The sequence below is a fragment of the Ostrinia nubilalis genome, chromosome 5, assembly GCF_963855985.1.
Source record: "Ostrinia nubilalis chromosome 5, ilOstNubi1.1, whole genome shotgun sequence".
NCBI lineage: Eukaryota > Metazoa > Arthropoda > Insecta > Lepidoptera > Crambidae > Ostrinia > Ostrinia nubilalis.
This window is the reverse complement of record NC_087092.1, coordinates 15,379,084-15,405,242: the sequence shown is the minus strand read 5'-3', so window position 1 is coordinate 15,405,242 and position 26,159 is coordinate 15,379,084. Positions and strand designations below refer to the sequence as shown.

The 26,159-nt window shown below is 38.5% G+C and overlaps 3 protein-coding genes and 1 long non-coding RNA gene across 4 annotated transcripts in view; 2 read left to right on the top strand and 2 right to left on the bottom strand.

Moving 5' to 3' along the window:
• The window catches only part of LOC135072039 (uncharacterized), a 51,139-nt gene extending 34,040 nt beyond the window's left edge, over positions 1 to 17,099 (bottom strand). Inside the window, exons 1-2 of the mRNA XM_063965966.1 lie at positions 16,827 to 17,099; positions 14,772 to 15,155 (exon numbers count right to left, since the gene is read on the bottom strand). Coding sequence (XP_063822036.1) covers positions 14,772 to 15,114 — 343 coding nt within the window. The 5' untranslated portion in view covers positions 15,115 to 15,155; positions 16,827 to 17,099. The remainder of the gene's footprint in view (positions 1 to 14,771; positions 15,156 to 16,826) is intronic.
• Positions 17,100 to 17,743: 644 nt separating this feature from the next.
• LOC135072302 (uncharacterized) lies at positions 17,744 to 18,382 on the top strand. The gene is made up of 2 exons (XR_010257399.1): positions 17,744 to 18,048; positions 18,131 to 18,382. It is a non-coding gene; the product is annotated as an uncharacterized LOC135072302 (long non-coding RNA).
• A 950-nt stretch (positions 18,383 to 19,332) lies between these two features.
• On the top strand, positions 19,333 to 22,943 carry LOC135072032 (uncharacterized). Its single transcript, XM_063965957.1, has 5 exons — positions 19,333 to 19,397; positions 20,733 to 20,872; positions 21,786 to 21,959; positions 22,263 to 22,417; positions 22,499 to 22,943. Exons 2-5 carry the CDS (start codon positions 20,816 to 20,818, stop codon positions 22,545 to 22,547), a joined length of 435 nt encoding a protein of 144 aa, XP_063822027.1. The 5' UTR covers positions 19,333 to 19,397; positions 20,733 to 20,815; the 3' UTR covers positions 22,548 to 22,943.
• Positions 22,470 to 25,983, bottom strand: LOC135072031 (uncharacterized). Its single transcript, XM_063965956.1, has 5 exons — positions 25,776 to 25,983; positions 25,583 to 25,700; positions 25,123 to 25,313; positions 24,055 to 24,679; positions 22,470 to 23,961 (listed from the first exon to the last, which is right to left on the bottom strand). The coding sequence occupies exons 1-5, from the start codon at positions 25,877 to 25,879 to the stop codon at positions 22,918 to 22,920; spliced, it is 2,082 nt and encodes a 693-aa protein (XP_063822026.1). The 5' UTR covers positions 25,880 to 25,983; the 3' UTR covers positions 22,470 to 22,917.
• Positions 25,984 to 26,159: the final 176 nt, after the last annotated feature.

Here is a 26,159-nt window from a genome sequence, read left to right as displayed (position 1 = left end):
TCTAAAAGATTTAGCAAGATAAGAAATGATTCAATGTATTTCATGATGTCGCATCTCTTCTTATGAGAATTCTAACGTTATACATAAATAATTTATACGAACCAATTGTAAAACAGTACATGGAGTTAAAACTGACCTTTTTTTTTTTTTTTTTTGTAAATAAATAATAATAATGATGATGAAGCCTTACTTTGTAAGACTATCAATAGTATTATTAGCATTAATCATACATTGATTAGTAGGTACAAACCTACATAATAATGTTTTTCCAATACAAGAAAAAATGACATCATCTTATGTACCGATACCGATACAGTTTAAGGAAGCTCTTAGATTTTATCTATTATTTATAGATACAAGCTGGTGAGACGTCATGAATAAAAAAATAAACTTTGTAAAAATATCAGGGCTAAAGCAAGGCCGCAAAGAGGCAAACAAAAATGTTGCCTGTTTGTTCAGATACAAAACAAACATCCGTTAAAATAAGACCATAATTCTATTTGCTTTTCAATGGCTATCGTGTTTATGTAATAAACATATATTAATAAGTTTCTTTAAACCATAAATGAATCTTTTGTTAAAAGTTTAATTGCGGTTAAAATATCATCCCTTTTGAAGTGCTTAAACCACATAAACTTTGTTTAGCATCTTATATAAACGCTATCTAAGTCCACCATCAAGGAACATTTTTTTTTTTTTTTAACAAGTGGGTAATCTCAGAATGTACTCGTGTTGACGGATGCGATTAAGAATATTCTTAATATCAACGTCTCTGCGCCGACGTGTATAATTATTTGTTTGTATAATTAATTATGTTTACTCGCATGGTTATGATGATTATGAAAAAAATCATCTGGGTTCGATTCGGGAATCGAATAGGTATCTCGGTACAATAAATTCTGTAACCGGATAATATGTACATTGCATTTAAAATAAAAATATTTTAAGCGGCCAGCACATACCTGTACATAGATGGCGCGTCGTCTAGGGACGCGGGTTACCTTGGTGTTCTGGTCGGTCTTTAATGGCGCTTCCCGCGTTGCGCTGGCAGCGCTGGGCATGCGGCGGCGGCGGCGCGGCGCTGCGGCGTAAATAAAGGCGCCTGCGCTTGTGGAAGGCGGCGTAATTGCGCCGCGGGCGGGTGATAGGTCTTAGCCCATCATACCATACAGCAGGGCGTAGCTTGTCGGTACGGCCTCTGTATAAAGCCTCGATTCACACAGTTATGCGAACGGCTAAAGCTTAAATTATATATTCAGTGCAGCAGCCTGGATTAGTTGTCATATCAAATAAATACCTCTTTTCCCGTTTTAGAGGATTATAATGAGTTATAGTTGTCGACCGTCGATGTAATTGGTCGACCGACCGGAAATGTAGAAAGATCTTTGTAAGTTTCCAACAAAAAAAAATGTGAGACTGATAAGTACTCACAATCACAATGTCAGTTAATATGAGTCGTTGCATAGAAAACACGACATATTGTCATACTTCATATATAAAGTAGGCATTTATTTCCACTTCGACTCGGTTCGGTCAACAAACCGGCCTAAGGTTTATTTAGGATCTTTTATTCTGACCTTATAATAGCAAGTAATGAATCTACATAAATGCACTTTGAATTTTGATCTGATACTTATTTCTTTCTTACTAGCCTTTGTATTTAGACCAATATCGATTGGTGTAATGTATAAAAATACGAAACAACAAAATTATTCAGTTACCCTTTGTAGCATTGAACAATGTGTATGGCCACAGGGTCATCGGTCGTTATAAAAGCAGGCGGAGGCAGAGGCTCGACTGGGGCGAGTGCGTCCGCGGCGCCGGGTCATCATGCTCCAAGACGGTTGATGGTTCATAAGGTGTAAGGCCAAGAAGGCAAGCTCTTAATGTGGGTAGTTTCGTAGAAACGCAACATTTTTCTGTATGAGCTCATTATGTTCTGTTTTTACGGCTTTTAAAAATGGCCGAAAAGAAGATACTTAACTCGTAAAAGTGAATAATATTACAATACCTGGCTATCTCGGTAGTTAATATCTCGTTTTTACTCGCTAGAGCAAAAAACGGCTACTGGTTAAAAAATAACCGAACATAAAGTGGCTGCTGGTTAATATCTTGTATTAACGCTACTGGTTAAAAAATGACCCGCAAAGATGACCGAATATAAAGTGGTTGCTGGTTAATATCTCGTATTAACTCGCTAGAGCAGAAAATGGCTACTGGGTAACATCTCGCATTACCTCGGAGCAAAAGAATGGCTACTGGGTAACATCTCGCATTACCTCGGAGCAAAAAATGGCTACTGGTTAACATCGCGCGTTAACTTGGAGCTAAAAATGGGTCAAAGTTACGCGTCGTGTCACAACGCTTATAATAAAAATGTACGAGCACTTACACAAAATAGTTGTTACAACCAACCTTGTGTTGGGTCTAATTCTCGTCACTACACTGCACAACTTAAAATAATTACGTTTTTTGTCGGTAAAAACGTCCTGGTGACGTCACTTAAGCATTTTTCTTATACTGCGTGCGGTCGTTGCGCGTGCGCACAAAGGAATGAGACCGCTCGGACACCGAGCCCACAGCGTGGTAGGGGTGGGGTTGCCCGCTCTTTTGTTTTTTACTACTACTGCGCTGAATATTGTGTGCGGATTGGCTTGTCGTACAGGGGTACTACACGGTAAAATAAATCTCGGAGGCGAAAGCAGGATAATTAATATTTTATTTTATGGAAAATTTAGATTCCAGCAGTTTTTAGTGAAATACCTTTTAGTTAGTTATGTTATAGTGATAATTTTCTCTATAATTGATTGAAGACATTCCAAAAATACCATCAAAATATTCAGGTAGAGCTGCTAATGCTAAAGGTTGGTTTTTGAGATGCATGGATCAATTCGGTGGTCATATTTTGTGTTTGTACATGCGCCATAATGAATAAAGTCATGGCGGAAACACGGCATTCAACAAAAACAAACTATTGCTGCATGGCAAGGCTTAAAAAATTTTACACTCGTTAGTGCATCCGGTGAATTACGATTGCGCGTGGTGTCTTTTTGCTTCAGTCGGATTCTAAAAAGAAACCGATCAATCGGACAGCATAGCACAGGAGGGAGTGTATCCTGTGCGGAGGTTGCGCTCAGGCATCCATGAATGGTCCTAACGAACCTGCTGACCTTGGCGGGCGGCCCGTGGGCGCCCCGGCCCTCCGGCTTCCCGCTGGCTCCGCCGCTTCTAAACATTACAAATGCGCATCCCAACATTCACGAAAAACTCCCATCCTTCCCGACCAACCAATGCTTCGGAGAAATTCAAACTTCTCATGTCTATTCTTAGCATTACCAACGACTTTCGGTCATTGTGCATTAATAAATACATTATAAATTATAATACCCAGCAGGTAAATGCGATTTAATACATAAACGATCTTTAAAACATATCACAGGAAACGAATGAATTCTTAACATAAATATGTATGGTTACATCTCATTCACGATCCTTTGATTGAGTTTGAATGAGTGACGTGCTTTGTGTATACAATTTGCCTCGTAACAGGAAGTAAAACGAGTCCAACCATATCAAGGACGTTAATATCGAAACTAGATTTGCGATACCATTCATTATAGTAGTTACGATTACAAATAGCTCTTCCTGCAGGGCTTTCGAATATCGAACAGATATCGCTTGAGTCGATTCTAGGTCGTGAGGTTTAGCATTGTGTAACTTGATCACTTCAAGTTCTCTAGTAATCTCTACTACTCCATTAGATCTAATAGAGCCTTTCCCAATGGATAATTTCAGGGAAACACAGTGGAATTGATCTAGATGTTTCAGTCGTCCACGCTCTACTCCTGGTAGAGTCAATTTTAAGAAAACTAACTTTTCTAATTTGGTTCATGTTTGTGCAATCACACATTTTGTAACATAAGGACGTAGTTCCTTACATCACCCCATACCATGATTTTTGATGTGATTCTTTCTACACATTATACTTGTTGCATGGTGAAAATGCAACAAGTATGTAAATTGATGGGTCCCTTTTATCTACCTCAACTGGGGTCAAACTAGGGGCAGGTTTGTTAGAGGTTTGACCTTGGGCAAGGCTAGGGCGACACAGTACCCCATTTCACGGTGCGTGCCTGCGCGTGGCGGCGCGAGATTACGGCCTAATGATGCCCCCACTTGCAACATCTGCTGATGGCCTGTTCTGTATGCATATGGTAATATGGTTACGGCTATTATTGTCACTTAATTTAAGGTCCCATTATTTGTATTGTATTGCTGTTGGTTTTCCGAATAAAATAAATAAATAAATAAATAGTTAAGACAAGCATTTGCCTGCGGCTTCAACCGCGTGGTTTACGATCTTTCACGCGTGTTGTCCCCTTTAAAAACCGGGATGAAAAATATCCAATGTTTTCTCTAGGTCTCACTTTAAACTATCTCTATGCGAAATTGATTAAATGGTTTAAGCGTGATAAGACAGACAGGCAGAGTTACTTTGTAATTTGCATATCGTCAATTATAATCGTATAATTTAAAGCAGCATAACTTAATTTACTTATTCCTTACGAATTCCTTATAACAACTAACTATCGTATTCTGTTGCAAAGGCTAGACCTTAAACGCCAACTAAGTATACAAAACATTAAAAGTTAAAAAACCGAACATAATAAATTATGAAATAAGAACCTATACGGGCGTTAATGAAAATTGGAATCGCTGTGGGGTCAGATAAAATAAGACGGGTGGGGTCAATTAATCTGAATCAAGCTGGCGCTCATACTTCATCATGCTATTACATTTCCGAGTCTGACTCAGAGGGAATTAAGTTAAAACTAGAGACGACAGTCAAAGGGTTGATAAAGAAGAAGAAATACAAGTCAATTTCAATAAAATTTACTGCGTTATATGTTAAATTAAATATTTTCCTGTAAACTAAAACTTTCCATCATTTGTAAAGGTAACTATCACGAAACAGCAACGATAGATGGCATTACCCCACAGCAGGAAAGTCGTACATTTACGGTGAGTCGAATAATTTCGAGGTGTCGACCGATTGGACACGTCGAGCGGTTCTCAGGCTAACTGCGGAACTCCTCTGCGGAAGACGGCACGCCTAAATTTTCCGCCACTGGGCATAAGCAATCAACATTTTCCGAACAAACAACCGAACCATAAAAACTCAAGTGGAAGCTGACCCTTACCTTTATGAGAAAAACAAATTTCGATTCGAATAGATAGATATGAATATTGAAGTATGTATTGCTTTAACGGGAGTTAGATGACGATTATAAAACAAAATGGAGTTTTACTTGTTTTTATTGCGCCGCTCTACAAGATATCTAAAAGCAATTTGGAAGCGTTGTGTAAAGGACTAGAGGTCAGCTCGTGATCTATGATTGAGTACGGTGCGGGCGACTGGCGTAAACATCCAACTCGCACCTCAAGCACGAATTCCGATTCTCAGCTCAGTACCGCATGGAGTAAATGCCAGAGCCATTATCATTTTGTGTCGGTTGAATTGCCGTTGCAGATCCGTGAACGAACGTTGGCCTGGATTCGAATATCGAGCCGGAGCACTCGCATTCAGCAACGAAACGACCGCGAGGTTTAGCAAACGGATCACATAGCGGATCTGTGTCCTGAAAACAGAATAAGATAGGGAGACTTCCCGACGCGACGCGCAGAAACAATGCCTCATTATAGCTCGCTGTCACCAGCGGCTGAACTAAGGAAGTCGATATCTATTAGCCGGGCACAATAGGTGAGCGACATCCGAAGCTCATTACTGCTGTTCGTTTCCGTTGACTATTTGCAACATGCCGCTAAATCGCCTCTTAGCGAACAATCGGCAGTATTATAATTTTCCTATCATCGTGTACAAACTGCCTAATCAAGATGATTGTTCGTGGAAATGTCGATTTTGAGCCTATACAACCGTAGAGTCGGTGTCAGCTTAGCGCTAGAGAAGCGTAAACATGGGCGGCCTTGGCGGGAGCTTGTTTACGGATACTGAATGCCTTGGCAAATGAACTCGGAATACGTTGGAAATTTTGTAAATGACAGCCGAGCTTTATTGTTTCTTAAGATGATACTGCGTGTATTAGAATACCTTCAAAGTGCCTTAAAAATTATTGGAACATTTGTGCATTTGGTATTTCAGGTGCTTATGATAAAGATTTTAATTTCAGTCTCTGGTTTGTAAGTTAGTAATAACTTAAAAACCTTTTCAGAGTAAGATAAAAGACTCAATATGATCATGTTATTTACTACATTACCATATTCAAACTTTCAGAAAACCTTGATAGTCGTAGAAGGAAAAGCTTTTAACAAACTTGTAGAAGGCATTTGCAACAAATCGACAAACTGGATTGACAGATATTAATTAAAAGAAAAACCATTATCAATCATAATGGCAGAATCCCAAAAGTAGGTCATCTCGGCGCGTCCTGTAGTGGTAAATAATGGTCTTGCACAAACGAAACGGAACTACAGCAAAATCGGAAAGAATATTCGCGTTAATTGCTACATTGGAAAAAATACTGCACAGATCGGATTAGTAAACGAACTTCCATTGCTCTTAAATTACATAACAGTATGTGCAGAAACTAATACATACTACCTACATATAATTATGTAAATTGCAACGTATTTTAACGAAGAATAAATAATAAACATTACGTAATAGCAAATATGTGCTCAACAATGCAATCCATTACACCCAATGTAAATAGAACGTGAGGACGCACGTAACCAAGCGCTAGCAATCCGTAGAGCAATCCTGAGGACACAAAGTAAGCAAACACGACTTGTTTAGAGCAAACAGTGGAGTAGTGCGGCCAGGCTTATCCGCGCACACCACGCCACGCACCAGCCGCCCCGGCGCGGGAAGACCCTCGGTGGGCTCCGAACGTGCCGCTACCACTCTACAAATATTTACACACCCAATATTTGTCGCCGGCACCCGCAAGACAACGTGACGTCCACAATATTTATTACAATCACTCAATAAAAACAAAACCTGTTATTTACTCATCAACAAAAAAGAAAAACCATAAATTGATGCCAAACAATGGTCCTGCGAGAAAGGCCGCGGTCGCTGATTTAATGAATACATTTTTACAGGGCAGCAGTACATCGCGCGACGGAAAACGCATAATGACTTCCGTCGGACGGACAAGGAGAAACAACGAAAATGATATTGAAATACCAACACAAGGAGATTTGAGAATATGTATGTACTCATATTACCAAACCAAATATGAGCGAGAACCAAAATAGATAGAGACTATCAATAACAAAGTTGTTTAGGATTATGAAATCTTAATTCTTGATGGCACACTTTGCCAAAGGAGTAAACACTTTTCACATTCGAATCTTTCCAAGAAAAAGAAAGTTTTGTTGAAGCTTGAAGGTAATATCGACAGTAATCTAGTAGTGGCAATAAAACACAAGTAGGCAGTATTTTACGATTTACGGCGACTTTGATAAGCGGATATGGAAGTGCGGTCGACATAGCGCAAATGGTCCACCATTCATCGGCTGGCGAGTCGCGATTCTAATTCTGATATATCCTGTCGGTTTCCTGCGCCTGCGTTCGCTCCTACCGGAACCGGGCCACTCTCGAGCTTGATAAATAAATCACGCCGCGAGACTCACGGCATCTTACACTTTCATCACTGATACGACGCTTCGCCGCTCCAACTTGCAGTATAAAATAAAACTATCACTGCCGACCAACATGACAACGACGCAGTCTATTATTTAAATCTAACGAATGAAACATTTGAACCGAGGCGGCGTATCGTTTAACATAAATCAGAGACAAACGCACGATTGTAACTTTATTATCTTCTCTAATCAAAACAATTTACTGAGGCGTCAACACGGTTAGTGTAAATGGCTACCTGTTTTAATGACACAATGACAGACGGTTGCAATGAATTATCCATTCATGACTGGTACACTCATAGAAGTGTTATGTTCTACTTGTGAATGGTAACAATGATATCTTGACTCTAAATAGCAAAGCTAATTGTAAACAAGCATTTGTGCACGAGGCTACATTGAAATTGCAATACTAAAATTATGCATGAATTTGGAGAATGATGAATTCTGGCGTAATACGAGACACTGGGGTAAAGCGAAAAATGAGGTTCAAAAGTCAACCTGTCTGGTAGACAATAATCAGTGCGAAGAAGCCACATCCTCAATTACGACCCCTTTGCTCAGTGTGCAGGTTACTATCCATTGTTTCCACCGATGTGTACGATCGTGCCATTCACTAAGTCTAAGGTGCTCGTGGAAACTTCTAGGAACACGTATTGTTTCGCTCTCATGACGGCACCTTTGCCGATGATGTTATTGCTTTAAGTTACATTGAAGCATTTCCGCGGAACACAATGTGTATGTATATTATGTAGTAGGAAAGCCTTCCGAAAACTTTACTGTACATCATATTATTTAAGTACACTATAAATTGTTATACATAATAACATACAACAAACTATTCTTGAATGGGCGTGAGGATATGCTGCAGACCGTAGCCGGTCACAGTCTGTTAAGAAAACCGTCATGGGAATCTAGTATGATGTCCAGTTTACAAATGATAATGAAGACTGCATAACCAGGGGCCACGGTTGGTGACTCCTAATTTCAAGTAACACTAATTACAGAGAAACTCGTGAGAAAAACATTATTGCATTAGAATAAATCCCGCTCAATATTAATGAGAAAACTAGTAAATCCACTTCTAGAATAAGCCACATACATATGCAGACAGCCACATAACCAGGCTTTACGCAAAAACTTAAAGATTAGAATCAATAGAGTACATTTTCCTTAGAAGGAATACAATTTTCTTACTCTCGATATAATACATGTAAGTATGATTGGAGCAATAAACATGATTAGGCCCTAAGCGAGTTATAATTTTTAACTGGTCTACAAAAAGGTTTCTCACGCGAGTTGGAGAGTCACAACACAACCATGAGCATTGAGCATGGCGCAGGCGGCAGTCGTGCCGCCCGCAGTCCCGGACAGGAAGCCGGGACAAGCGGCGCGGGGGCACGATACACGATATCCCTTTTACGCGGATCAATTAACGGACCCCGGCAGGCCGGACGTCCATATGCACATACATTAACACCTCAACCCTAATCTTTACGACCGCGAACGTCTTAAGAAAACACTGAGCCAAAATTCAAATCCAAAGTTTTTTGTGACGTCCCATTCAGCACCAAACACTAACGGAAAGGACACCTTTGATCACCTACGTGACTTCATTGACCGGATTGTCGAGCGATCGTCCTTGGTTTCACTGCTTGGGTCCAGCATCGTCTATGGCATACAGGAAAATAAAACTCGCCGAGTATGTCCATGTCGAGAACATGAATGTAAATTGAATTCTACACGCGTAGCACTCACGTTGCGCTCGATGGGCCGAATCGGCGAATCGTATGTAGATGATAGTGGATGTGGACCGCGACATCGCACCACCGGCACATGTGACGACGCATCAGCGGGTGTTCGCAGATGGAGTGCATCCACGTGTCAAAACTTGACATTGTTGTAGCTTAAAATAGCTGTTGAGTGGGTTCCTGGATTTCAATTTATTGAAAACATTAAACGTGCCGAGCTATTTCAAAACAACTCACGAATACCAGTGTAGTTTACATTTACACGTTTATGTCATACATAATTTGTTTTTACAAAAGACATATTTAAACTTAAAAATAATTTTAAAAGCAATTAGCGAGTAATTTAAATTCAATAAAGGAAAAAACAACAAAGTTAAAACAGTATAGAGAGGAAAAAAACCGGAACCACAGCCCGTGCCACCAATTACGGGACACAGTATGGCGGACGTATGCTACTTCCGCTTTCGCTTGAACGGGTACCGCCCTTCGAAGAGGGCTGGTCCGGAACTGACAGATATTATTTAAAGTAAAAACCGTTTAAAGTCAACTGAACCCTTGTTCTGCCCCACAACTTCCTTCCCATTCATTCAGGCTCGGGCGGTTCTTGGTTTATTTAAAGGCTTATTATTTTTGCCTTTAGCCGTCAATATGAAATGTAAATTAAGAGCCAACCAAGAATGTATTAATTGAATTTCATCAAGCGGGAATGTCATTAAGGTGATATTTATTGTCATCGTTAAATAAAAGACATAGCTCGTTTATCTACCTATTTATTCTGCCTGTGCTATCGATGACTCAAAAAAGCCAAACTAAAGCAAGGGCTATAAGAGGTCGCGAGCGCATACCATCACCGTCCGACCGTATAAACTTCGAACGTATAATTTATAGCTTCCTTTCAGTGTTTTTCACTCGGCAACAATGCCCAGCACTCCAAGTGTGAAGTTAATGTCTTTACGATGTGTCGAAGAGTAATTTGGCTTAACGAGTTCGAAGATCCAGCGGTAGGATACATTACGATTCAAAAGGTGAATTAAAGTCTGTCCATTAATTGGATCTAGACGTAAGTAAAAAGACATTCCTGCCACTTAATTGGAAGGTATTCTTTCGTTTGTTTCAAATGAAGTTTAATTAAAAGCGACGGCAGAAGCGCAACAGGGATCCCGGCCGTCTCGTTTCTTGGTAAGCTCCGCGCGTGAGAAAAGATCTCACAGTTTCTTTCACTTGTCGCAACACAGCAGTTGACTAATGGCGGCCGAAGCGCCGACGAAACCCCGTGAGAATATTCAGCAACCGCATACAATAACGCCAGTTAAAATTCAACGAAATCTTTGCGAACAAGAACGCCACAATTAATGCAAGCGAGGACGGTTCTTGATTTCTCTTGATTGTTTTGTTTCAATTTACAAGTAAAGAAACATTTTTCCACAATTTAGCGTTTCAAATGACCTGGTTCCAAACTAATCTGATTCTGGTATTACTAAAAGAAAGGCAGAAGATGTACAAGGAAAAAATAAAGATATATTCACGGTAATTGCATCAACAATAGAAGAAAGGGCTTCGAAACAGACAGTAGCACCACCATAAGCTTATCAAGATGTATGTTTATTGAATTTATTGATGAAACTAACTCTCGCAAAGGGGTGAAGTGGAAGTGGCGTCACCGCGAAAGGAGGGCGTGTCGATTTAATTTCCGCCGACCGCCGTCCGAGCCCTGATGGATTACTCCACGATGCACCCGTTACAGCAATCTAACAGTTCTAATATCATTTACAATTAAACCAATGGAATATTGTATGAGTAGATATTGCATTAGCTAATAAAGTTCATACATTCCTTCCCTTTTACAGTAAATGGACCAATCTTAAGTATGAATTTTGATTTGAATTAGAAGTTTGTATATAATCTATTATCAAAATGGTGAATGACACCTATAACAAGGGGACTAGAAGAAAAGGTAGGATTTTAGACTTCTACAAAAAATGACGAAAGTTGTTCAGATTTCTACGAATTCTGTTAGCAAAAAAATCTGTTAATTGTTTCGTTTGTTGCAATCTTGCAATTATTTTGTTCGTTCATAGTCTAATGATTGAATGACAGGAATTAGGAAATTATTGAAGATTTGAAAAATAGTAAAACCGCTTTAAGGCTGTAATTATTCTTTCCCATTAGGATTCAAGTATATTCATTTGATTGATTGATAAACCATGATGACAGAAAAATACTAAGTTATAGTCATTACGTCCAATCGTTTATCGATCATGGTAATGTCTTCGAGATGGGATGAGATGAAGAAGGAGTGTTTCATTCAGAGGGGCGTGTCAATTTGATATCCGCCGGTGGCCTCCATGATGGATGACGGCTTTATTAGCCCGGCCGGCTTTACGACCAATAACACTTCAAAAATTCCACTGCCTTCACCAAAACGATTTCACATAACTTTCCTGTATACAGTAATGTGTTTTTAAGAGAATGAATTAAAATATATCCCCCAAATGTCATAGCTAAAATTAACAGTACCAATAATGGGCAGAAGATATTAAGATCAATTCTAATGGGACTTATGCATTTCTGTTCGCGATAATTGACACGGAGCAAGAATGGACTCCAGGTAGAGCTTGCTTGGCGCCTTTTTAAATGGCCTATTGTGCAGGGACGGCGCCTAAAATCGGTCAGTTTTTATGTGCATCGCGAACAAAAACTATACATCTGCCCAATTTAGATTTGACCAAGAATATGATTCTTGATTCCGATAATTGTGGTAGTGTGTAAGGTAGAACTGTGGTTCTAATTTGTGGATTACCCAAATGGTTGAAATCAGCAATGATGATAGTGTGACTTCCAATTGTGACTGCTATTACCATAGTAATTGTGCTAGAATAAGTGTGCTGGTTTTCGAAAACGACTTGGTAGCGTACTACACCTACTCCGTTCGCTTTACGTGGGCACCCACCTACAAAACCAACCCACTGTCATATTTGTCGTTCAATACATCCTACCTACGTGTCACCTCACCTAAACGGCCTAGCCTTCGAAATTAAAGAAAAAAATAGCTTTGGTCGCTTACCGAGTACGTTAAACCGTATCTGCTGACGTCGGCTTTCCCAAAGGCTGAATATCCTCAACCACAGTGACCTGGGTGTCACTGCAGCAGTTATAGGTATCACCGGTTTAAAACAGGTGATAAATGCACACTTTAGTGTCAATTGTCAAACTTTACACAGTCAAACTAGCACGAATTCAAATTTCGAAACGTCAAAATTTGAAACAGAAACATGCGCTCGAGTGTTAGCGCGTTGGACAACGGCGCGACTGAGCGTGAGCGGCGAAAAGAAGGCGGCACGCGCCGGTGGGGACTTCATTCACAAAACCGAGTGGCGGGGCAGAGCGGCGCGGGGGCCGTGGGCTCGGTTCATTCATGCAGGCTCCGAGCTGCTGCTGGACTGTCTTCGTTCCTGCGCCCGCGTCACTCCAAAACGAATCACTAAAAATTAACTTGCAATCTTTACGTGGCAATCCATACTCATTAAAATGCAAAGAGTGGCAGACCCTGTTTCCTGTCGTTAACGTGCTACCAACTTAATGCTGCCACAGCAAATCCAGTTTCTTGCGAAATGAATTAATAGAAAATTAATAAGTAGATAAATCATTCAATACCTACATGAACATTGATATCCACGATATTTTATTGGGAATATTCTTGAGAAAAATTTAAGCGTCTGCAAATTGGTCAATAAACGTTTTTGGCAAATCTTTATTGGGAGGACGTGATCCAATTAAAGGATTGCCTAATAACGTAAGTAGGTGGTGTGTTGGTGTCGCAAATAATAACGTCACCATTCAAACGCATATAGCGACCGTGTCCAATTGCGGTTTGGAAAGATGCAGTTGATGTACAGTATGACGCCGCGAAAGCAAGCAAATTACAAGAACCGGTGCTGGCGAATGCTCTCGTGTGGGTAACTTCGGTGCTCCAATCGCTTATGTAACCGTGCACACAGCACGTGCCCTGCTTACCTCACGGTATTGCAATATGGGGACCTTTTTTGTTGCACCGCTGAAGGCGACAAGTTTGCACAATGAGCAACAACAATAACCTCGGGTTTCCCTCGCTCAACAAGGGTTAGTGACACCAGTTGCGAAAATGCAATCATTGAGCATTTATTAAGGCCTGATAATATAGCCGGTGATTTGGCGAGTTAACTAGTAATACTGTAAGTAATTAGCTGTGTATTTCTAGCAGGCGGTGTAGAACTGGTTAGGTGGGCGCAATTAAAAGCGCATGTAGGCGAAGATTGCACTTTCCTCGCAACTTTACACCATCTGTAAGAGTACCTACTCGTAAATCAAATACGATTTACTTTACAATTATTAGAATGTGCAACAAAAGCAAATTGAGAGAAAATTAACAATTTGCTCAGGTGCTTTTAAAATTAGTTCCGTCATAACACTTCCACTCATGTGTTATGATGATGAACGAAAAAATTTCAAACCTGCAGATTGTTGTTGTTACATAACTACACGAGGAAGAAATGTCAAATAATCATTACTACGTTGCGTAATTCCTATTGATAACGACATTTGTGATAGCCATTATTTGTTTTGGTATATTACCCATTAGGTATGTTTGTTGCATTCGCGCATGTTTCTAGAACAAAACGATTAATTCAACAGTGAATAAATCATAGCAGATAATATTTTGCAACAATGAAATAAGCAAATCTAAATTAGAAAGACAGAACTCAACAAGCAACTCAATTGGATAACTGTATTTCATAAACATCTGATCCCGTTTGCCGCAAGCTCGTATTTTTTAGCTTCGAGTTTCTAAAAGGCATGGAGTTAAGTTAAGTTTCTATCCTGGGCCTGAACATGCTTCCTCTCGGTTGTCAATTAATGCAATAAGTGGTTCAACCACCGGTACCGCGGCGTGCTGTACAGTTATAATGCGTCAGGCTAGATAGGGCAGCGACGTAAGAACTAGGGTTACGAAGTGAAAGGCTTGAGATACTCGTATCTTCCTGAATCCGCTATTGCGGTATTTTATTTTAAACGATAATAATAAAATGGTACTGTACACTGACTAATAGCTTAGTCAACGTTTAGTCTAAACCAGTGGGCCTAGAGATACGAAATATTAATGGGACTTGAGAACTCTACACGCGTCTTATTAAAGTTGTTTTCTATTATATCTTCCCGAAAAGTTTTTTAAACTGTGTTTGAAATTGTTTTATATGAGAAACTGTCTTATACAAAAAAATTGGTTGTTGTTTGAAGAAAATGCCGTGTATTTTTTTAGTTAGGGTTTGGGAAGTAGTGCATTATTTTTAATACGGAAATGAATAATGTTCAACATACCTGCGAGACATAGTGCGATGTAATCCCTTGCAGTCGCCGATCCCTCAGGCAAGCTCCACTCGACGGTGAAGACCGTCTCATCCACCGTCCACGAGATCGTCGCCTTACTGCTCTCATTGTCTTCGTACACAGTATCTTTCTCATCTATCCCACTGTTTATACTTCCTTTGTTTACAGTATTTATGGCACTTTCTGGTTGGTCGGCGTTGGCACTAGGTTCTTCGCGGTCAGTAGTAGTTACTTCAACACTCTCGTTAACTGTCACATCACAGCTCTCATCGTTCGGTACATCGTCATCATTTTTAACACTTTCGGCGCAGTCAGGACCATTGTCTTCTGACATGGCTGTCTAAGTTCTTAACACATCGTGACTAAACGCCAGTTCTGGGTAGTTTAAATTAGTTTTGGTTAATTTTAGAGCGCCTACAGGTTGTTCCGCGGCAACTTTTCGAGTTCGTAAACATAGAAGTGCGGGATAAGTTAAGCGTAAGGGAGAACTGTCTCCAAGCGGTCGTTTGGAGGGGGTTGTGTAAGAAGACTGGCGCGGGGCGGGGGCACCAGCCGCCGCGACGCCAGCCCGACAGGCGCCGAGCGTCTGGCCCGACCTACCCACTACCGCCTGTCTGTAATCATGTTCTTGTTATGCACTCTGCTTGTAATTAGGCTCATATGTGGAAATCAAGAAGGGACAGATTTGAGCTCATTTCTTAGGGATTATAACTGTGTTGAAGTAGGTAAAAGGTAAAATGGAATTGAAGAGATTGATGATCGATTTGGAAACCCAAAGCTCATATTTTCGAAATTTATTCATCTGTTATTATTTATTTATTCAGCTGTTTAGCTGAACCAACTCATAGAGCTATTAAAAACAAGTAATGTCTAATTTAGGATTTATAGATTGTGAGGATCTTTGTCTTTATATTTTAAAGGGAAACATTGAATTTTATTCTAGCTTAATTTCCATTAAAATTAAAACATTGCTAATTTAATAGCAAGAAAAAGAGCATCAAGCTCTTCTTACTCAGCATTACAGTTACAGCTGTGACCTTTAAAGATAGATAAATAAATAGCCTTGGACATTTTGACAATTATTTTTCTCTATACCAATTTAAAGGGTGCAGTAGGTACCGAAGCACTGAAATAAATAGTTAAGAATTATTTTGATAATTTATTTTTTTGATAATAATTTTGATAATTGAATTAGGTTAATGAAAAAATTTAAAGGTAAATTAGGAAGAGAATGGGACCCTCAAATATATCAAACAAAGGCTTGGCAGTGCCTACCTCGAAGATGTTATTTAATTCGGGTAATCAGTTTTATAATAGTACCAATACTGAAAATAATTTATTATAACCAATAGTTGCTAGCAAGCAAATGATCACTTATTCAACTTGAGTCAAAAGTTTCGAGTGACTAAATAAAATGATATAAGTTTCTAAGGGTATGTTCCAGTAAATTCTTAAAAGGACCATCTACAAAATTGTTTTCCTTTTTCCAATCTTTCAGTTACTGTTTTCTACTTTCTTTCAATGCTCTTGAAATAACTCAATAAAGACAAATTTATAAGAGATCAGAGTAAATTCAAAAACCAACTTTAAAGTAATAAAATTTTTCTTAATTTTCATTAAGTTTTAGTTAAATGTAATTCTAATAACCGAACACAGAATGGAAGTAAAGTTGAGCTGCTGGATGATAGGAATGTAACATTAGTTTTTTTATTATTTGATTTACTTGTATATTTTATTAGAAAATATGACTTTAAATATAAATATGTAACTTTAAATAAAAATGAATTATGTTTCTTTTTTAAGTGTATAACTAAAATAAAAATATAACTGCCCAATTGATTTTTAAAAATATTTAGGCCTATAAAAAATCTATATGATAATTAGAAATTATACACCACTTGAATTTGCTTACGATGAAATAAAAGAAAAATTAAATCATTTTGTGAGTCGCAAAACATGAAAAGCATTTTTTACGTCCCACAACTAAACGATACAACAAATTGTGATAATCGAGCATAGAAAGTAGTCACAACCGAAAATACTTACAAACTGTGAGTTGAGGTATATTTTCGTTCAAAATAATAATTCTTAAGACTTTTTCTGTTCATAGCAAGGAAGATGATCGATAAATCTCAAGTTATAACACGATAGCTTGCAGTTGCACATTGCACCACTACGTTGGAAGTTGTCCATTGCACAATAACATAATTATAGCATTTATTTCTCCCGGTGTAATTCAGAAAAAGTCAATAAAAGTTATTTCACTTGCCAAGGAAACACATAAAAGCTAAAAAATCTTCAATGCAGACAAATTACGAGAACCGCAGAGTTTGACATTGATGACATTGGCAAGTTTTGTTCGTTCAAAAGTTTCAGTCCAACATTTTAAACCAAAAGTGATGCTTATGATGCTTTGTAGATTTTTACAATTTGTAAAAAGCTTACATAAAAACCATTTCTTCTCACTTTTTATCATTATTATATCTTACGCATCTTAGCCATCCTGCTGCTGGACAAAAACATTTATTGGAAAGAAGATTATAAAATCGAAAACTAGATTTCAGAACGACCATCCATCTGACACTTTAATTTTTTAAAATATCTGCAATGGCTCTGGGGTTAGGTATTTTATCTCAAATTGTTTCCGTAAACTGGCAACAAGTTAAACTTATTTCCCTTTGGTTTTTGGGTGATCTACGTAAATTAAGTAAAGGTTTATGGAATTCAGACGATCAACACAAGCAAGCAAAGATTTGTATTATTTTTTTTGTATCTTACGTACAACTTATTTGAGCGTTAAATTCAAATACATATTATATCAGTGTGAGTTTATAGCAACGCAAAGCAACGATAATTTGGAATTTCTGGCTGATAACCACTGTGGATAAAATAACTGCCTCCCCAGGCTATGAACAAATGCGAAACAAAAAAAAAACTGTCAGTGATGACATTGACAGTTTTGAATTTTTAAATTATAGAATGGACGTCGTCGGTTTACTTACAAAACTTAAAAACTTTTGAGTTCATTGTTTGATTAATTAAAATTCCACCATTAAATCTGTGTTTTCATGCCCAGACTACAGAGCAAATAACAAACCCAAACTGAATGTGTAAAAATAACAAGATTATAGTGCCGATTTACATACTTGGAGACGAGTAAAAAAGAACAATGACTTCAGTTGCTCCATCAGACACAGAATCTAATGTTAGTGGATTTATACGGTACAGTGAAAAAGACATAAAACATTTGTACACTTCAGTGATAGAGGTATGTTTTATTATCAGTATAGTAACTATATTGTTTACATCAAGTTACACCTGGGTTTATAAAAATACTTTTTACTTTACAGAACATGGAAATGATCAATCAAGATATACTGGAAGTTGAGAAAAACCTAAAGAACTTGGTGAAGCAGTCGGGGCCTTTAGAAAGTCAGCTGGCTGCTCTTCTTCGAACACTGCCAAAACCAAATATTAGTTTACTAATGGATACCGATGATGAATGATGATTAAGTAGAATATAAGGAAATTCAATGTGTCTTATAATACTTTTTATCATATGTTGATGTCATAATAAAAATGAAATAAAGACATTAATTTTATTTTAATGATTTATTTAAAAATCTAATGTACCTACCACAAAACATAGTGGTACCCACCACTTATGTACTGCCTACCTTTCACTTCAGTAGAAATTGTTGGAACCCTACCTAGGTCAGGCCTGGCTCACTCCGCGCGGTACATCCGATAATTACCTACAGCGAAGCGCCCCGCCGGCGGGTATTATATCAGTCGAGTGTCACGCGCGCGCTCGTCAGGACGCTGGCGTGCGTTGTAGTATGATTATAATTCTATGATCGAAGTATTATTTAAAAATGGACATAAAGAGAAAGAAATATTGTGCGGCGTTCGGGTGTTTAAATTCGAAAAGTAATCTACCGGATTTATCTTTTTTTTTCGCTTCCCAAAGATGCTGAAAGGTATGTTGGCCATGTAGGTAATCAATAATTCTTAGGATAGTATAGGAACCTAACCTACTATGAAGGTTTTCCATAATGAATGCATACTTATCTACATACGTACCTCATTACAAATAAGTAGATTAATTATTTTTTCACTAGACAGCAACCCTAACAGCGTAAGAAGAGTTCAGAGGCACGCGATAGAAAGAGACAAAACTTGTAGGTGAATAAAATTGTAGGTACGTAGTGCTGTGCGAGCTGAATTCCACTGTATCGCGTCGTAGCAAGACTCGCATTTATTTAAATCGTCTTGCGGAGTAATCCTTCTGTACCTGTACTATTACTTATTCTGTGCCTAGGTGCTGCTTGAAAATGTTAGGAAGACCTTTGGCATTTTACAAATTAATAATGTACACCTCATCTTACACACTACCGACTGCGCCAGAAAGAGGGTTATGTTTTTATACCGACTATTTTATAGGGGGTCGTGCGTGCAGTGCAGATTGATTGAGTCTTTCTGCATTGTGTTGCGACAGAGCAATACTGACCAGCGACGCGGGACGGGACATAAAGCTATTATTAACTTCCAACCCGAAACCAACATCGTCGTCAATAAAAGCAGTGAATAAAACATTGGTGGAAATCGCTTTAAAAAGTAAGGCTACAAAGCATAGAGAAAAGTAATCTATAGCCCGACCAGGAACATAAAAACCCTCGCCATATTGCGGAAAACTAATGGTACTAATTTCTTTTAATGGCAACAGTAACTAAAAACTTCATTGACATGTCACCTTGCATGTCAGTCTTTTGCTGTCAAAGTGTAAACAAACTTTATTTTAAATGTGCGCAAATGATTTTGTGAATTAAATTGCTAAAATCTTTTTATAGTCGTGAAAGAAAAGTGGTTCACAATGTGTTAAAGTATTTGTCGAAGAGAAATACTAAGGGTTCGGACAATATTTTCATTGAATAATGTTTCCGACAAAAGTTGTCAAATTGGCTGACATGTTTATCGCATAGTACAGTCCACTATGAAAATTAGCTGTGGTTTGTTTCAACTACCTATTTTAAAAAAAATTGTCACTTTCTAAGTGTTGAATTTTATGGAATGGGGAAAGAAGTACCGAGTTTGAAGCGTTCATGAGCAAACATTGCAGTTGAATATTCAAGTTCTGAAGTTGATTATTGATGAATAATAAAATAAATCCTACTAGCTCGATTGATGGTTTCATTTAATTTATTTAAACCAGGTTACCTATAATAATATTTTTTTGTTAATTTATGAAAATATCAAATTAGCCCGTAACCCTGAATCCTGATACTTAAAGTTAGCCTATTAATTTAACACAGGTACGACTGTACTCAGTGTTGCACTATCAAATGCAATTGACGCGCCTCTACGCCAGGGTTTTTATGTTCCTGGTCAGGCTTATACAAAGTGTCGTAAAGGTAGATATAGACTAGATATAGTTCTGACTTCCGGTACCCCTACCGGAAGCCACCCCGGAAGATGGACCCCAGTGCACCTTGGAGGGGTCCACAGTGATAAATTATAATATAATCCCACTCTGCTTCTAGGCCATTTTGAATAAGTATTTATTCACTGAAAATTAACAAACTAGCGATCCAGATGTAATGCAATTTTGTAAACTGTCACAATGCGTTAAACGAAAACGGTTATTTTTCAAAATATTTACAATTACGGTTGTTATTTGATTTTAATAAGTTTTATAAGTTTATTTAGGATAATGGCAACGATTTCTACTAGGGCGAAGTCTCCTACGCGAGCAGAAGCTATAGCTAGAGCTTTAAAACCTGGCCCAGTGTTTAATACTGGTGTACTTTTAGGCAAGTTTTCCCGATGAAATAAAGTAGGTACCTACATTATTTAGTTTGATTTAGGGGACGTATCCTCGTTAATACTTGTTCACGAACTCTAGACCACCAATTTCGTAGTGAACGGTAGTAACCACTGAGCCTAACTTTGCAGGCAACTGGGTCGAAGATCGCATAGAATGTCCCAAAGCCGGCACCTTGTATTTTCCACCCAAAGAGCAAATCAATTACGAAAAAATGAAACCGGAATCTCGACAGCCAGATTTCAGAATAAATAAATTGACCAGTTTACAGGTATGTCATCTTCCTTTCACGTATTCCTTCCTTCTCTCCCTCCTTGTCCGTAGTAGCATATCCAGGGAAACTCCTACTTACTTAATTCAGTCAAATTTAGTAGCTTTGAAACCCATAATAAATTCAGCACACGACTGTTCCGTACAGCGATCAGTTTCGCAGTGCGGGGCTTTTCTGTGATCATACGCGACCGAAGGATCGCGCGCGGCCGTGCCGACGTCAGCTTAGGAGGAAATCAAGCCTAAGCCTATTTTAAAATTATAAATAACTAGCTGACCCGGCGAACTTTGTTCCGCCTTAATGGCAATAAATAAGTAGACTTTTTTTTTATTTCGAACGGGATAAAAAGTATCCTATGTCCTTCTCCTGGCTCTAAACTACCTCCCTGACAATTTTCAGCTAAATCGGTTCAGCCGTTCTTGAGTTATAAGTGGAGTAACTAACACGACTTTCTTTTATATATATAGACTTGAGAAAATCGAACTGCCTAAGGCGGGAATTGAACCCACGACCTTCCGCTTGCCGGGCGACTGCTCTTCCTACTGATTTTTTCAAGTTATTTATAATTTTCAAATTAGTTTGAGATGCGACTCTTATCGCTTAAAAATTAAATAACTAAGCCTAAGCCCACTGCAGACCCACGATACCCCTGGTGGTATCGTGGGTCTCGTTAAAGAACTACACTTCAGACCCACGATACCCCTGGGAGTAAAGCTGACAAACGAGGACCTATCGATTTTTCGTCGGGCAGTTAATCAGTATGGGCAATGGGCATGTATGAAAGTGCGCACATTACACAGATTTGATTTGGCCGATTCTTCATACAATTTAAAATCGGGCACAACTATCGGCCTACTAAAAATCGGTGGTCTGCGCCTAGTCTAAGGGTTATAACACCTTGACCCTTGTTCAGGGTAACGTGCACTCCATCATCCGGCACGACAGCCACGACTACTGCGGAAACTTCGCCACGACCAACGACCTCGTGTACAACCACCTGCCGAAGCCACTGTGCGGACCCAACCAGCGCCATTACAAGAGAAGCGCGCATCAGTTCTACCCGCAGCCGGACCTCATGAAGTGCTTTGTATGTTATTTTCTAACACCGTTTTAGCAAAAATTTAAGATAAATTTAAAGTAAACCCAGTTATGTAGAATCGACATGTCCTAATGATGAAGTCCATGGTATCTATTAACCTAATGCTGCGTTTACACTGCGCGGAAATTAGCCAAGTCAAGTCAAAAAAACAGTGGAGTGGGGATGAATTATGAATGAATTTCATCCCCACTCCTCTGTTTTTTTGACTTGACTCGGCTAATTTCCGCATAGTGTAAAAGCAGCTAATGATCACGATCAGCTTTTTCTTCCACCAACAATATTTATTTCTAGGGTAACGTAACTGAGTGGGGGTTGAGGAAATATAAACAATATGAATGGGCATGCACTGATGTCTCCGATTACGCGTCGACCCTGTACGACGACACGTACGTGCCGCCTTTGCCCCACCAGTACCTTCAGAGATGCGAAAGAAAAGCAAGAAATTCGTAAGTATTCTATTCTAGGTGTCTTTAGAAGGAAGTTTAATAAGACAACATGTTACAGCTTTACATATATTTTATTTGCAGGAGCTTCACAAAAAGTTTCCGATTTAAAATGACAAAATCAAAACAATGATAACATCAAGAATCATTTTCTTCACTTTTTGCAAAAATTACTAGTCTTTACAATATCACATTTTGTTCGAGAAGAGGACAGTGACGTCCATATAAAAATTGTAACAATACAATAATTCTTAATGCTTTCATATAGCCATCACCTGGCACCAACACGAGATCAGCAAATAGTCTTAACGCTAAGTTTAGTCTCAAACATTACAACTAATAACCACTTACACAACTATGTGATAATAACTTAACAAGATTTTTCCTTAATAATAACGTTGGCAGTTCATTGGAACCTATAGAAAAATATATCAAAGAATAAAGGCAAAAAATTATGAGTCAAAGAAAGTTAGAAACACAACCGACTAGCTGCAGAGACTGCATTATCGAGAAGTAAAGGAATTGGCTTGAGGCAGTTTGATCAGGCCGAGCCCCGCCGGAGCTTTGAACCCGTTGTTTTGTACATAACTCTGTTGGGAGAAAACGGCTTGACTGGGCCCGCTCTGTTGAGCGAATCGCGGCTGCGGTATGTGGACGTGGCCATTGTACTGCATCTGCGGGAACACCGGCGAGCTGATGCGCGCAAAGTTCTGAGGGGTCTGGTAGTTGCTGAAACTGGGCGCGGTGCAGCCGCGGAAGCCGTCCACGACCATCGGCTCGCCGCACACCGACTCCTCGCGCGACGGCGGCTGCGAGAACACGTTGCGCTGGTTCATGCTCGACGCCTGCGACTCGAACCCTGAACTCTGGCTGGAGGAACGACTGCCGTCTAAATTGAACACCGTTCTCTCGCCTTCGGAGCCCCAGTAGCCGCCCGCGACCCAAGACGTGTTGAGGCCCAGTTTGCTCGGAGAAATGAGCGGCCTGGACCGATTTATCGGATTCGGAGCGACGAAACACGGAGTGGCTGTAAACTTTCTAAGAGAAAATATAGAATTGTTGCTCATAGCTTTTTTTGGACTACCTATACACAAGGAACTTATGCTTTCATCTAATTCGGAGTCTGAGTCGTCTTTTGCTAGCTTCTGGTACTTGTTAAACGAAGGCTTAATAAATACATTTTCAGAAACAGAACTTGGACTTTTGGAAATTAATGAATTAACGCAAAATGTGGAATTCAGTTTAGGTTTTGACCAAAGACTGTCAGAGCGCGGCGTGAATGACCGACCGTTCATTAAACTGCTGTTTACTGGGTTCAGAGTCTCATTAGAGGATTCAGAAAGGTTATGAAGTCCAAACTTATTGAGGGAAACGTCATCATCAGTGTCTAAAGATATCGTATCTTCGTCGTCCACTATTGAAGTCTTATTGCCATTCACTAGATTTTTCATTTTCTTTGGTGTCACTAGAGCTCTTGTAAATCTGCTTTTACTTGTTTTACTCTTCATGTTTCTGTATACAAATAACACTGCTAGAGCACTAGTCAACTGAAACAAAATAGAAAAAATTATAGGTACTTATATCTACTTAGGCTTCATTTGAAACTGACTTAGCAATTAAAAGTACATAGTATACCTTACCTTTATAACACTCATTACTACTGGATCTATGTCAACTGGGGGCTGGGCTATAGTCGATATAACAAATACTGACCACAGTAAGTCAATTATGATTGTATACTTCAAGTTATTAATATTCCATACATGTCCAATTATTTGTATTAGACACACAAAACCTCCCAGCATTTTCTGAGTCATTGTAAATATACTTTCTAAATCTTTGCCAATAAATATTTTTGGCATCACTTCAGTCAGAGATATGCTATTTATGTTACTCAAGTAATTTTCAAGAGATGGGAATGTCATTATGGCTTTCATTTTGAGTATAGCTATGATTCTTTCCAGCAGACCTACTACAATGTCTTTTACATTATTCATGGTACTGGATAAACTGTTGTTTTTTAGTACATTTTTGTAGCATTCAACAGATACAATCATTATCAGTATTCCGGCAGTCAACATGGAGGTATTATTGATAATGGATTTCAGGATTTGGCTTCTTTTCTCCATCTTCTGGCCTTTCTTATCTGGTGTTCTGGCTTCAAGAAATTTGTATCCTAAGAGTGTCTCTTTTTCTTTATGCAGTTTCATTTGAAGTACCCTTTTGCAGGGGCTGCATAATCTATAAGCTTTCTCCAGTTGTACCCTGAAAACATAGTTAATTTTTACACAGGTAGAACTGGAAGCTTTCACAATAATTATCACAATAGAAACTCTCTAAATGTTGAATAAGTAATTACCATTTAGCTAAGTAGGTTGTTTACATTAAGTTTATCATTAGAATTGCTAATTACATGTTTTAAAATTTGCTAGTGAAGAAAATTCTGTTATCATTTAGTAGTAACCGAGATTAAAACGGGCATTTGATAATGAGTTGTGTAAATACCAGCCAGTGCTTGTGTACACATTACTGCTAATTTTTTTGAAGGTATTTGTAACAATATTCAGTGGAATGTTTTCATAAATTTTAAAGGTATTAGAAGAATGATAAGTTTGTTTGAAGCAATTCACAGAATTGGGGGCAATTGATTGATGAGTTGGCCTATTTGGACCAATCAAATTTGGATAGCTATAAAATGGAGTACTCACTTGTAAGATTCAATCTCTTCATCAAAGTTCCTTTCATTCATGGGGACAAAGTTGGCCAGCTGTGCCACCTTCAACTGCTGGTTTATGTTACACATCTGGCACAAGCCATTCTTTGGGGGAGTCTTCTGGAACACTTTGGGCGTCTGTAGAGATTGTTCTGTGGGTATCACCGGTTTGTTGTAGTCACCATCCTGAAATGTTATGTTTAGAAAAATATTGAATAAAATTACCATAGGTTTGAATAAAACATTTCTGCCATTTTAGATAAAATGCCCTCACATTTATTTAATATTAAATGCAATGTTTAAACCAAAATGTATTTTATAAAAAAATGAAAAGTAAATTGTTGAAACAAAAAATAATTTTCATTGGGTTGGGAATACAATAATGATATTAATATTATTTGCTAAGAAAACAGCACCAAAATAATCTAGTAGAAAAAAAAGTACCACTGTCTCACCTTAGTGAAGCCATTGTACTGATCACATTTTGGACAAGTCCAGCTGTTGCGATTAGGCAATTTCGTCCAAAAGTTACTATTACAAAACCAACAGTTTACACGCCAAGGCAACGTCGACCTAAAATTAAGGAAATATTAGCACAACTCGGGCGGGAAAGCTGATAAGATAACCTTACTTCACAGCTGCACTTACCTAAGCTTGAAAAGTAATTTGATGACTAATATGCTACACAGTATAGTAGTTATTGACAAAAGCACTGTTTCCATTTTATAAATATGTTTTAATTTTGGATACATCTCAGTTCTTTTACACTTACAAATTCATATTTAGTACCTAACCTAAAAGCACGCCCACACAAGCCGAGAATTTCGCGTACATGTCAAAAAAATGCCTCCCGATCACCTGCCGAAGCTTCAGGTTTTGTGTCAAAAGAAAAGTAACAGCCAATCAGCGTTAATCATCTTGAAATTACAGTAACGCTATTGGCCAAAATATTTTGAATACTCTCAATTATTATTTTTTAAAATTAGTGATGATCTGAATGTTATGCTACCGGTAAATTGATAAATTGCATCG

What these genes read in the sequence shown, in the direction of transcription:
- LOC135072031 (XM_063965956.1), bottom strand. Translation starts at nt 25,879, where the DNA reads ATGTATCCAAAATTAAAACATATTTATAAAATGGAAACAGTGCTTTTG. An exon ending in AGTACAATGGCTTCACTAAG is followed by an intron (nt 25,314 to 25,582) that starts GTGAGACAGTGG and finishes ATAACATTTCAG; the next exon opens with GATGGTGACTACAACAAACC. An exon ending in GAAGAGATTGAATCTTACAA is followed by an intron (nt 24,680 to 25,122) that starts GTGAGTACTCCA and finishes CTATGTTTTCAG; the next exon opens with GGTACAACTGGAGAAAGCTT.
- LOC135072032 (XM_063965957.1), top strand. Translation starts at nt 20,816, where the DNA reads ATGAAACCGGAATCTCGACAGCCAGATTTCAGAATAAATAAATTGACC. An exon ending in ATAAATTGACCAGTTTACAG is followed by an intron (nt 20,873 to 21,785) that starts GTATGTCATCTT and finishes ACCCTTGTTCAG; the next exon opens with GGTAACGTGCACTCCATCAT. An exon ending in GAAAGAAAAGCAAGAAATTC is followed by an intron (nt 22,418 to 22,498) that starts GTAAGTATTCTA and finishes TTTTATTTGCAG; the next exon opens with GAGCTTCACAAAAAGTTTCC.